Genomic DNA, 13807 nt, shown 5'->3' with positions numbered 1-13807 from the left:
ATATACTGTGGCCTAGGTGTTGATAAGTATCGTGTCGCAACCGAGGACAATCGCTTCTCGAAGAACAACAACAAGAGGTTTGTTCGTGTCATCGGAACCAATATGGTGACTAGATGTTCGCGTCGCGTTAGAGCATACTCCATGGATCAATTAAAAGCACGCTTCATTTACTTCATCTCAGAAGATGGTACAATTGGGGCATGTTATACATGCATGCATTAATAAATAAATAAAAGTAAAAAAATTAAAAAATAAAATAAAATAATATTAATATAATAAAATATAATATAATATAAAAATATAATATAACGTTTATATTTAATAAAAATGTATTTATTTTGTATAAAAGCATTTTTCAAATAATCGAGGTAACACAAAATATTCAAAACGAAACGAAGCACATGTCCGACCATTCGAGTGGTCTCACGGATTAGGTTAAGTAACATGCTCACTTGTCCTAAATCCGTTCATCACTGAACATTGGAACATTGGACATGAATGCAATTGCCTCATGTGTTATGCCTCATGTGTTATGCATTATGCAAGAGTTTGTGCTCCCCGTTTTACGCTCAAAAATAAAACATTCATATCGCAATACTATCGTAGCGAGACGAAACACGTCCGCCACGATCGAATCATGGTGGAAAGAATATAAGGTGAAGTACTCCCATGGATATGCAATAGGAGAATAACATTTGATTGGCTGTTCCAGTATAACCAGCGCTATTATACGCAGAAAAAAGTGCATATTGGAGAACATTTATTTAATTGGTTATTTCCAGTATTGCATCGCCATTATGCAATGTTTCACCTTATATTCTTTTCATCATGAATCGAACGATTTCGAGATTGAAGATAATATCTTTGTCATTATCATTTTCTAACTAAGTTAATAAATACCAGCGTATTATTTCGTTTTCATGTAATTTTTTTAAATATTAATATTAAACTGTTAGCAAAGCTTTAAATACCTTATGTATTAATTAAAATTATGAATGATTGGCATAGAAACGAAATTATTATTACAAGTAATATTTTGATTTGCATCGGTATAAACCAATGAAAAATCAAAGTGTAAAATCAAAATTATGTATTTGTTAACTGAAAATTAAGTAGGAAAATTAATCAAAATATTGGGTATGGAAAAAAATTCATGGCGATTTTCTAGTAAAATTCAAGTGTTTTTCTTAGAGTATTAAAATCAATTTATTTAAACCAAATATGCTCCAAATATGCTTTTCAATTTGCCATTTTTGGGGCAGAGTCATAATCCCATCGCGATAGAACTTCTATAGTTTCTGATCGAAAAACTGCTTCAAGTGATTTTCACAGGCTTCTTTTGAAGCCAGCTTTACACCATTAAGAAAGTTCTGTAGAGACCTAAACAAATGATAGTCTGAAGGTGCTATGTCAGGACTATACGGTGGATGCATTAAGACTTCCCAGCCAAGCTCTCGCAATTTTTGCTGAGTTATCAAAGATGTGTGTGATCGAGCGTTGTCGTGATGGAAGACGATACCCCTCCTATTGATTCTAGCCGCTTCCTCTCAATTGCTTGTTGTAATCTCTCCAGTTGTTCACAGTAGAGTTCGGAATTAATTGTTTGATCGAGCAATAACAGCTCATAGTGAACGATTCCCTTCCAATCCCACACACACGACATCACTTTCTTCGTCGTCAATCCAGATTTTGCGATTGCTTGTGCCTTCTCTCCTTCCTTTATCCACGATCTTTTGCGAGTTCGTGATTGTCGTTCGTGATTCATTTTTCATCAATTATCATTCTCTTCAGAAATAGCTCAATTTCATTCCGTTTCAGTAACGTTTCGCAAATGTTAATTCGGTCCCTCATGTTCTTAACACTCAACTCGCGAGGAACACAAACATCGAGCTTCTTTTTGTATTCAGCTTTGTGTAAATGATTTAAAACTGTTTTGTAGTCGATGCCTAGTTCCCTGGCAATCTCAGTGCTCACACTCGACTTTTTCCATGATTTCATCGGACTTTTCAGTGATTGGTCGACTGGAGCGTTCATCTTTCACATCGAAATTTCCAATACGAAAACGAGTGAACCATTCAGTGCTGCTGATTTTGATAGAGTATCTTCACCGTAAATAGCACAAATTTTTTTCAGCCTGTGCAGTGTTCTTGCCTTTATCGTAGTAATACTGCAAAATGTAGCAATTTTTTTCCTTATTTATTTCCTTTTCAAAATAAAATAACTTTTGATCCATTTCACCGATTTTAATCTTTTTCGGCTTAAAACAAAGGTTGAAATGTCACTTTTTAAACGCACGTTTAACGTTGTCGATTAGTAGTTACCGATTGCTGAGCATTTAATGCCATCTAGTGGGAAAAACGCTACGAACTTTTTCCCAATATGATGTCATAATGACGTGATGAAAACATCAGTTAGTCAATTTTTAGTCACTTGACGTCATTTGTAACATAACCAGATTTTGACGTCAAAGTGATTTGTATTTGCTATCTGGGTTGGGACCCTTTTATGTCGCCGAAAATTTACTCAGGGTTGATAGTCTTTAATAGCCTCTCGTCGATGCTGCGATCTTCTTCATAAAAAAAAAAAAGAAAATTCCGATGTATATCACAGAAAAGTTGCGATGCTTTTTTTTCGATGTGTTTTTGAACTCAGCCTTGCTCATAAAGCGATTGAACATAAACGGTTGGATCCATAAGTAAAGTCTGCGGCACACGATGCTTGTTTTTCTGCTGGATTGCTAGCTGGATTAGGGTGCATTCCGATATTCACTGCCAGTACTAAAAATCTACACGTAACGTATAGTTTCAGCACTGCAGTGAATATCGGAACTCTTATAGCGTTTTCTTTCGATTCGACCGATTTGCACCAACTTGGATTAGAAAATGCTTCGCTATTGGTTGGCGTTATACGTTCTATCAATAGGAGAACACGAAATATCATTACTTTAACCTAGGTTAGTGCAAACTCAGTTAGGTCAAAAACGCTATTAGAATCTTACCTATCGTGGCGATGCTGTCAGTGCTAGCATTGCAGTCGATACGATGGCAAGAGTCTAAGCTAGCATGCCAGTAGGAAAACAAGTATCGTGTATTGTAAGTTTTAAGGTGCGTTCACATGCAAGTCAAGTAGCGGAAGCAGCAATCAATTAACAAGGTGATTTTTATAGTGGCGTAAAATATATTTTCCGTATCGCTCAGTTGATTGCTGCTTCCGCTGCTTGACGCTTGCATATAAATGCATTTCAAGAATCGTTCGGCGAGCAAGCTACATTCCGAAACTCGAAAAAAAAGTATTGCAACCTTTCTGTAATCAGCTGTACAATAATGGCTTCTGCACACTGAACGTGGAAACGCTTGCCGCACGGTAAAATGTGATGTGGTAGCCAATAAGCTTACAGTTCCTAATGTGTTCATTGGTTATCGCGTCTCATTTTGCCGCGCGGCAAGCATTTCTGCGTTCAGTTTGTAGGAACCATAAGGAGTAAAAATTAAATTACTCTATATAAATTACTAAAGTAGCGCATTAATCCGCCATATTGGATTTACTTAACTTTACCATGTACCAATATGTACTAATAATACTAAGCATTTATTGGACTACAGCAACTAAGTCCAAGATGGCGGTGAAATAGCCAATAGGAAAACTGTCGGTTAGATAAAGAAAAGCGCTACTTTATAGTATTTTTGACCCGATCGAGTTTGCACTAACCTGGGTTGAAGTAATGATGTTTTGTGTTTTCCTATTGATAGAGCATGTAACGTCAACCAATAGCAAAGCATTTTCTAACACAAGTTGATACTCTTTCTAGGGCAAAACAAAAGATCAAAGACATTTCGCCGCATGCTCCGTCCAATATTATAGATGCGTTCAGGGAGACGCTATAAGCGTTGTATTATTTTATCTTTGTTTTACGTCTAATAAACAACAAAGATAGACTGACAGAAATAACACTAGCATCTCCCCGAACGCATCACATATGTCGATGCATACACGGAAGATCGAGCACGAGCCTTAAGAATCGATTTGTCGATTTAATCGAAAGTAAAAGAATTGATTTTTTTTAAAATTGATCTTAGATCGAACATACTTAGGCTACATTCCAAAACTTCCTTTCAGAGGAAAATTTTACTCTATATGCTATAGTATACGTTACATGTACTATATATTTCGAATAAAATTGTTCTCAGTTTGGAATGTTGCCTTAGATTCTAAACTGAGGTTGTGTGCTACTTGGTTCGAATGTGAATTGATTCGGCGAGTCGAAAAAAAGAGAATAATCTTGCGGATATCGCGACGCAAGAAGGAAAGGCTTTTATCGCGGATTTAAAATGAGACTCAGCTGAACGACATTATTAATTTCATCCCTTTTCGCATCGGATACGGGCTATCTATCCATCTGTCTGTCTCGCTCTAAATCGTTGTGTACAAATCGTAGACAATGCAAAGCGTAATAAATTCCGTGAAGGGCACTGCGTTGGGCGTTGCCGAATACTTGACGCCGGTGCTGAAGGTAAATTCTCATCTGCTTCCAATTAATATTACGTATGTGAGTTTCAAATAATGATGTATTTCAGCATTATCGTCTTTATATTGATTCTGCAATGAGTCAGTAGTTGGTAGTCCTAAGTCTTATTGTGAATCGGTGAAGTTGGCCAATAGCTAGCTTGTACAATTAAGATTACTGATTTTCTTAAGACTGGCCAAATTTGACTTTATTCCTACTGGTTGAGCTAAATGATTCGTATTTTATTTAATTAACAACTTGTAGATGTGAAAAATCAGTCATCTATTTAGGTTAAGGCTGAAACTTAAAACTTTATGATTTCCGACTACCGATTCATTGTAGAATTAGCTTTAGATCTTAAAAACTTGTAATAAGATAATTTGAACTTTCTTACAAACTTAAATCTCTCAAACTTATATCTCTCAAGATAAGCTATTTCCATTGTTCGTATTTAATAAACACAAGTTAACAATATATCAATATATTTTAAAGATGTATTATAGCAGATTGTGTGTGATATCAATAATACATTTGCATTAAGTTTATATTCTATCGATTTATGCTTGTTTCCACTTATATAGATTAATTTTAATCTCGATTCAACTTATTTTTCATCTTTTTTAATCTTTAAAATTAGAAAAAGATGAAGAGTTAGACTAGAATCAGACTACGCATTTAAAGATTAAGATTGAAGATTGAAGAATTGAAATTTGATCAATGAGGACAAAGGAATTTTAGTTTCTATTGTTTTGATTGGTCAAATTTCAATTTTTCAATCTTCAGTCTCAATCTTCAAAGTGTAATCTGATTCCAGCCTAAGTTGAACTGAAATTAAAGTTAATTCATATCGATCAAAATAGATATTAATCTGATAACAGAAACAATTTGTCATATATATTAGGTTATCTAAAAAGTATCCGCGGTACTTTGTCACTAGATATATGACCATCAACACACATCTAGTGACAAAAAACCGCGGATACTTTTTAGATGACCCAATATATTTAACACAAATTTGTCATATATATATTGAAATGATAATATTTTATTCAATTTCTGCAGTAAATCATATTATTCTGTTAGCAGATTTTTTACTGAAATTTTACCAAAATTTGTAGTAGATATTTTACAGAATTAGAGTTGACGCTGTTAATGATGCGATTAATTAAAATAAATAGTTTAGTAGTAAATCTATCAGTTATAATCTCATTATACACTCAAATTTGAAGCCAAAATATTTAAATATAATTGTGTTGGATGTGATTGTAGATAAGTTACGTGATTAGACTTACTAATAAATATTATATTATTTATTTTAATTGCACTGTTAATGCATTCTCATCGCTCTTAATTTAACTATATATTTTTTTAATTTTTGAGAAGTCATTTCTGGAAGGAGGAATTATATTCTGTACATAGGCTTGACTGCAAAAACCGAGCAGAATCTGCTATATTATTATTATTTAAATGATGTGTATTATTTAAACAATTATTATAGATTCTGTAAGCAGATTTTTACTAGCATTTTGCCAAAATTTTACCAGATGCTTACTTTGCAAAATTTATCATCGATTGATTTGACTGTCTAGTTTTTATTGATTTCTTTTACTTAACTCTTTTTTATTGTGTCATTGTTTATGGGACAACTGTATTTAAGTGGAATTGACTATGTTAAACAATTTCACTAATCTGGTTTAATAATATTCGTATAATAGTTGCTTTTGAAATGTATATTCGATTACACAAAAGCAGTTTTAATTTATTCTATCATAGACTATTTAAAATTCCTTATAAACTCCTGATATTCTAAATTTTTATTATATCTCTAACGTAATAATAATTTATAGTAAATTAAATTTATGTTTAACTACAATAAAACTTATTTTTATGTCACAACATAATTTTAACTTAATAATAAGAATCTTAATTCTTTATGCTCTTTAATTGTATACTTAATCTGAATTCTTTTTAGACAAATATTTTTTAACAATTTTATATTAGATAAAATTTCTTTTATGCTGTAATAAATAAAATTAAAGGTTTTTCATTGATTTTTTTTACATATGTTTTTTCATTGCAATTTATTGAATATATTTATATATTTATATGAAATTGTATGATTCTTTTAAGGAAAGCAAATTCCGAGAAACTGGTGTCTTGACACCAGAGGAGTTTGTAGCAGCTGGCGACCATTTGGTGCATCATTGTCCCACATGGCAATGGGCTACCGGCGATGAAGATAGGGTCAAGTCTTACTTACCAAAGGGTAAACAGTTCCTTCTTACTCGTAATGTTCCCTGTACACGTCGATGTAAACAGGTAATATAATAGATAAAGATAGTATGCAATTTTTTTTTCTCTCTCCAGCTTGAACATAATATCATTTGTGTCTTCTATTTGTAGATGGAATACAGCAATGAGCAAGAATGTATTATCGAAGCTGACGATCCTGAAGGTGGTTGGGTGGACACCCATCATTATGCCACTAGTATCGCTGGCCTAGATGAAAGAGTGACAGAAATGACATTGGAAGAGACACTGGGAGAACCATCTCAATTTCAAGATAACGCAGACGAGGACGAGGATGATGAGGATGCTGCTGATATGGATGCTTTCGAAATTAGTGGCATGCTAGATGAGCAAGATAAGGTATTGAGTGTAAATTTGCTGAAAAAAGGAGATTTTCTGAATTAATAATTATAGAAAACAATGTTTTCTTGTAGCATGCCGTGACGGAAAGCACTAAAAAGAATAGCCACGAGAAACGAGATTTATTTACGGAGGGAGAGATTATTCACACTCGCACCTATGACTTGTACATTACATATGATAAATATTATCAAACACCCAGATTATGGTTGTTTGGCTACAACGAGGTAAAATGTGTATTATTTTTTTCCGATTTCTTAAATTGTTGAATTATTGCATCTTTTTCTAGATCTATTGTATTATTTATTTTACACATTAGAATCGGAAGCCGCTTAGCGTAGAAGAGATGTACGAAGATGTTAGCCAAGATCATGCTAAGAAGACAGTTACGATGGAGACTCACCCTCATATACCTGGTCCTCCTATGGCTTCTGTTCACCCGTGCAGGTAAAAAAAAAAGATAAAAAGAGATACGAATTTTGATAGATTAATTAAAATAAACTATTTATGCAGGCATGCTGAAGTAATGAAGAAAATTATGGAGACAGTGATGGAAGGCGGTGGAGAATTAGGAGTGCACATGTACCTCATAATATTTTTGAAATTTGTTCAATCCGTCATACCAACGATCGAATATGACTACACGCAAAATTTTATGCTAAATGCAGCCAGCTAAATGCATCACTAGTATTAAGTTATCAGCATTATATTATGATTATTATAAATTGCTTTCCAACTATTTAATAGCTACACGAGATAATTGTGTATCAATGTTTACGCTTTTCATCATAAATACAAGGGTCATAAGGATATTTGGGATTATAAGGATTCTAAAGAATTTCGAATTGACTTTCGAGGATTCAGGAATCTTGATAAAAATATCGAACATAAATATTTACACCTGTAAATTGAGAAGATATGAAATTGCACATGTCTCGAGCGTATAGCATTTAAGGATCCATTTGTACACTCGTCCTAATTAATTTTAATCAAATACACTTCAAGATATTTTTTCTACATTATAAGATATTGAATTGAATAGATATTTGATTTATTTTAGATAATAAACGAGGAATAAAAGTTATGCAGAAAGTAACGAGGAATTGAAGAGAGAGCGAGAGAGGGAGGGAGGGGAGGGAAAGAGAGAGAGAGAGAGAGGGGGGAGAGAGGGAGAGAGAGAGAGAGAGAGAGAGAGAGAGAGAGAGAGAGAGAGGGGTCGTTTCAAAAAAGATAATTTCCTATTTCTTATATGTTTATAATTAAGTTAATTATTTGTTAATTTATCATTTACAACAAAGCTTAAATATTTATCCAAATGGATTGTAATTATTATGAAAATAAATTGGAATATTTCTCGAATATTATCTGTATGTGATGACCGATTTATTTACCGCAGTTATGGAAAAGTGATTAAAATTTAGCCTTTTCCGGTTTTTAGCTTTGATCACTTCCTCTCTGATTTACTTACACATCAAGAAGATACATAATTACTTACGTTTCACTGATAATGCATGACATTTCCATAAATTTACTAGTGCATAAATTAACTTCAGTGCGATTAAATGAGTAGTTGACAGAATTATGGGATACCTTGTGATGCGATGTCACATTTGTTGTTTTATGTGTAGGATTCGCAATAATGTTCTTCAAAAAAAACTCTTCATTTTTTATTTTTGTACAGAATTCACTTTATCAATTCGCAACAATTTTTATTTCTAGATGCGATCGGTCTCGCAGGACTCAATGGACTAAGTTACTTAGTCCAAATGCTCTCTATTTAAAGGCTTCAGAAATGTTTCTGGAAAATTCGAGTTGTTAAACGGATACCGTTTTTAGAAAGTCTTATTTCTATTCTTATTCTAAAGGGCCTTTATCTTTAAGTAAATGGACAATGGTCACAAAAAAAAAGAAATATAAGGAAAATAAAGAAAAGGTCGTATTTCTAACGCTTTCTTGTCCTAAGGTAAATTCTAACATAGGTATATGGACAATGGTCACATTTCCTTATATAAAAATTTGATGTATCTTCAAATTTTATTTCTAACCGTCTTAGTACTTCTGAATTTAACGTGTGTAACTCATGGCTAGTAGTATACAGTGAGGTATATAATGTTGTGTTGGAGCACGATTTCCAAAACTACATTATAACAATTTCCGAATAATTGCTTAAGTAAATTAATTATATTTGAGAAAAGAACCGATCTTAAAGAAATATAATCAGAACAGAGTATATATATATAAGTTCTCAGCGCAATTCCAATCCAGTCTTGATTCATATGAAGTTATATCTAGAGCGTATTTTGTATCTGCATATATTTAGTCATGCATTTTTCGATATCACGTTCTGTGATTATTTCTGTAAGACAATTATCTTTTATTCTTATTTTATAGTCTGGATACGTTCGCTTCAATAACTGATATCCGAATCTTTTAGCTATATTTAATTCTAGCTCGCTATCGGCATAAATGTAGTTTTAAAAATCTAATAAAATAAGCTTTTGAGTTGTATCTACAATTGACTGTCTTAACCAATCGTGTCTGGGAAGTAGATTACTCTAGTTAACTCTAAATTTTTATCTTCTTATTAACGAAATTTATTTGAGATCGTTAATTCGAAAAAAGTAATAATTCTTTCATTTAACTAACGTTAATTGTTGTTGGACGTGTGCATGAAATGAGTCTGTAAATTCATCTCTAGCACAATCTTAATTCTCGCTGAAGCTACCAATTTGTCGTTTTTTTTTATTTCAAATTAATTCGTTATACACACACACACACACACACAGCAATGGCAACGGACCATCGAAGGTTCGAGAACAATTCAATCATGCGCGCGAGCGCAGTGCTCCGATGCACGCCATGCGCGGCCACCAATCCCATGCGCGGATTTTCTGTCGCTCATGACTGTTACGTCGAAAGTCATTAGAAAAGAATCCGAGGCGCTAATCAATCTTATACAACAAATGCCACGCAAAAATTACAATTGTGGCAAAATTCTATTGGATTTTATCAAGAGGAGACCTCAGGCTACGAAGGCAATATATGCACCGATCGTCGCTGATCTCTCTCTCTTAGTGTTCAGAGTCTCGCTAGTATATCGTGTAAAAAACCGCCGTAAAAAACCGCCAAGTAAAACCGCTGTAAAGAAGATTCCTTCGAGAACCGCCGAGAAAATCTCCGCGATTTTCTATTACTACTGAGTAAGATAATTCGGAAAAGGTGATTGTATCGAATATTTTGTGATAATTATTTATGTGTACTTAATTTGTGGTTGTAAAAATTGAAGTAAATCTTTAGTCAAACTATAAAGAAACGGAGTTCTTTTCACTTTCATGCGTTATATCAGCCGTGTGCCGTCCTCTCACTTTAATCTTTACGCGCGGTACAGTCCCACACAAAAATTAAAAATTGAATAAACAATCGTTTTTGTGTTAAAGCTATTGTTTTATTATTTATATCTATAAGAGTAGTGTAATGTATTTCATCTATCGATACAAGGAAATTGTCTATTTGTTTGTGCTCCCTGAAAATGTTAAATAATTCTTTAGATGATAAAATATATGATTTGACACTTCCATCAACAATAAGCTCTTCTATTTTTTATCCGTTAGTTTTTATAAATCGTTATCCAAATTTAATAATGCCTCATCTATCTGAATATTAGCTTCCTTGATTTTAGACAAGTCTCTAATACAATTAAACTGTTCATTCAAATTTCTTATCGTGGCTGAAGTAATTCGATAACTTTTTCACTGTCGATTAAGGTTTTAAGTATAATACTAGTTTGATTCTTTACATACTGAACACTATTTTTCTGATCAGTATACAATTTATCTAATTCGTTATTGTAATAACTCGCATCCGTGTCAGCTAAAGTTCCAAATAACTTATTTTTACTTATTTTTCTTACGAAGTCGAATAATCCGCGTTTGATTTTCGTCCTTCTTCGAAGTCTCGCCAAATGTAACATATTGTCTAAATCACCGATTATTTCGTTGAATCGCCAAGCAAGATGATGTTTAAAGGAACAAGTACAATTTTTTTCATTAAGCAACTTTTAAGAAAAACATTTCTGATATAAATTCGTATACGCAACACTAAGCAAATCATAATTTTTTTCTAAATTCAGATTAAATCATAACCCATCACTATCTTTCACTGTTCATGGTACAGTTTAATTGTTTAACGTTTTAAGGTAAATGACTTTGTTGTCATCGAGTTGTGTAATGATATTTTTCTATCTCTTTACTAGGGTGACTCTGGAGAGTCAACAGAAAAAGGATTGGAATAACTCTTTCGAGTTCATCTTATCCACCTGTAATAAAAGATTTCATGTTATTCCTGTGATACTGTTTAATCTCTGTGTTTTCGCGAACATGATAAGAATTTGTCATGTCGAATCACAGGAAATGGGCCCTTCCACGAGGTTCGAATGATTTAGCATTGCAGTTCTTCACGAGTACCAAATCATTATTTTCTATTGGAGTATAGGATTTATTAGGAATAGAGAGGTTGGAATCCTGATAATCACATATGTTTCTACATACCTCTTCTAATTTATTTTTATGCTATATATGCAGATCGTCTATTTGCTTTTGGGGATAATCTATCATCTTCTTCACTGAAGATTAGGTTCCCTGCCAAATTTTAACTCGTAGAGTGTGTATCCTGTATTCTTATTTATCGTATAATTATATGTGAGCATTGCTTGGGGCAGTATTATGTCCCATTGCTCTTGTTCTTTCATACAATGCCTTATATATTCTGTAAGAATAATGTGTGACCTTTTGTTTTTCTCGTTTGGTTGTGAATGGCAAATTGACGTAAGCGTATGTTTGGCATGTAATTGATCGCAAAATGTCTTGAATTCATTCGAAGTGAATTCCAGAGCGTTGTCTGATAGGATTTCTTTGGATTTGCCAAAATATCTAAGCCGAGAATACCAGAGTGCTCTAATAATTAATACGGTCGATTTATCTATAACAGATTCTGTGAATATCGTGTAAGATAATCTTGTACGACCAAAATATAACGATTTCCCCTATTTGTCAACTCAAATGGATCCCATATCTATAGATATCTTTTCATTAGGAGCTCGAGGAATATCTGGAGAGGAATATATACATTCTGTCAAAAAAGTACCGGGAATTGGTCAATAAAACACAAAATAGTTATTATTCATTCAAATTTATTGTATCGCCTTCAAAGTAGGCTCCTTTCGAAATAATACATTTATGCCAACGAATAATTCAATCATCAAAACATTTTTTAAACGCATTTTCCGGAATCGACTTCAGTTCTCACCGCGAATTCTCTTTTATGTCTTCTATCGACTGAAAACGAGTGCCTCGAAGTGGTAATTTGAGTTTTGGAAAGAGAAAAAAGTCAGCCGGAGCCATATCTGGTGAATACGGTGGTTGTTCGATGATATTTGTTGAGTTTTTGGTCAGAAATTCGTTCACAATGATAGCCTTGTGAGATGGTGCGTTATCATGGTGCAAAATCCATGAGTTTGTTTTCTACAAATCTGGCCTTTTTCGACGAATTTGCTCTCTCAAACGCCGCATAACGCCCAGATAATATTCTTTATTTACCGTCTGACCTTCTGGCAAAAATTCCGAGTGCACAACACCACGACAATCAAAGAAAACAGTTAACATCACTTTGACTTTTGATCGACTTTGACGTGGTTTTTCACCACATCTCGACCGCTTTTCAATGCACTGTACCATTCATATGCACGTGTTTTTGATAAAGTCGATTCACCGTAAGCCTTCTGTAATATCTTTAGCGATTCGGCACACGAAATTCCATTTGCAATACAAAATTTGAGACCAATTCTTTGTTCGATCTTTTCATTCATTGTAAAAATCGCAAAACACACTTGAGATGAACTGATAAAATCGAGCACTATAATCACATTAAATGACAGATGGCACTCCAACTCCGCGTCAGTATAGAGGACAATTATGCCAACTTAGCGACAAAAAGAATTTTGACAATTCCTTTAAGCAGGCTTTTTAAATGATCAATTCCCGGTACTTTTTTGACAGAATGTATTTTTGGGTACCTGGTTTGTTGAATTGACATGATTTACATTTACTAATAACTTTTTTAACGTCAACGATTATTTTTATCAATTGTATTTTTGTCTAATTCTTTGAAGTGTTTTCTCTACTGAATAATGTTCGCCTAAGATTTCAGAATGCGCGTCTGAAATAATCTCCTATTTGTTTAATATTTCGAAAAGATATTTAGAGATATATATATATATATTAGGTGTTGGAATTAATTCGTAGCGTTTTACAAGTGATGGGAAGTACTTTCATTAATGTATTTTTTAATGCTCATGTGAAATAAATAACATTCTTTCATTAAAAACGCTACGAATTAATTCCAACACCTAATATATACATATATATATATATATATCTTCTTGATGCTTCCATGGGTGCTTTCTATATAACTAATCTGTGCTTCGCGGGTTTTCTCCATGTCTTGGTCCATTCTTGATGTGCCAACGTTTCGTGGGCCTTGCAGTCCACTTCATCAGGACGAGGAGCAGCCTAATACTGAGCTGTTCCTCCAGGTCCTTCCTTTTTATGTTACGCTACTTGTTGAGGTGGGAGTTTTTTGGTGGTGGAGGGGGGGGGG

The 13807-nt window shown here is 33.5% G+C and overlaps 1 protein-coding gene across 1 annotated transcript; it reads left to right on the top strand.

The window, feature by feature from the left end:
- The first annotated feature begins 4121 nt into the window (after positions 1-4121).
- Positions 4122-8512, top strand: Atg3 (Autophagy-related protein 3). Its single transcript, XM_011052655.2, has 6 exons — positions 4122-4510; positions 6635-6823; positions 6908-7153; positions 7228-7380; positions 7473-7600; positions 7667-8512. The coding sequence occupies exons 1-6, from the start codon at positions 4439-4441 to the stop codon at positions 7827-7829; spliced, it is 951 nt and encodes a 316-aa protein (XP_011050957.1). The 5' UTR covers positions 4122-4438; the 3' UTR covers positions 7830-8512.
- Positions 8513-13807: the final 5295 nt, after the last annotated feature.

Source organism: Acromyrmex echinatior, chromosome 11 (genome assembly GCF_024713525.1).
Source record: "Acromyrmex echinatior isolate Ae372 chromosome 11, ASM2471352v2, whole genome shotgun sequence".
Taxonomy (NCBI): Eukaryota; Metazoa; Arthropoda; class Insecta; order Hymenoptera; family Formicidae; genus Acromyrmex; species Acromyrmex echinatior.
The sequence above is the reverse complement of the archived record's forward strand: the minus strand, read 5'-3'. Positions and strand labels throughout refer to the sequence as shown.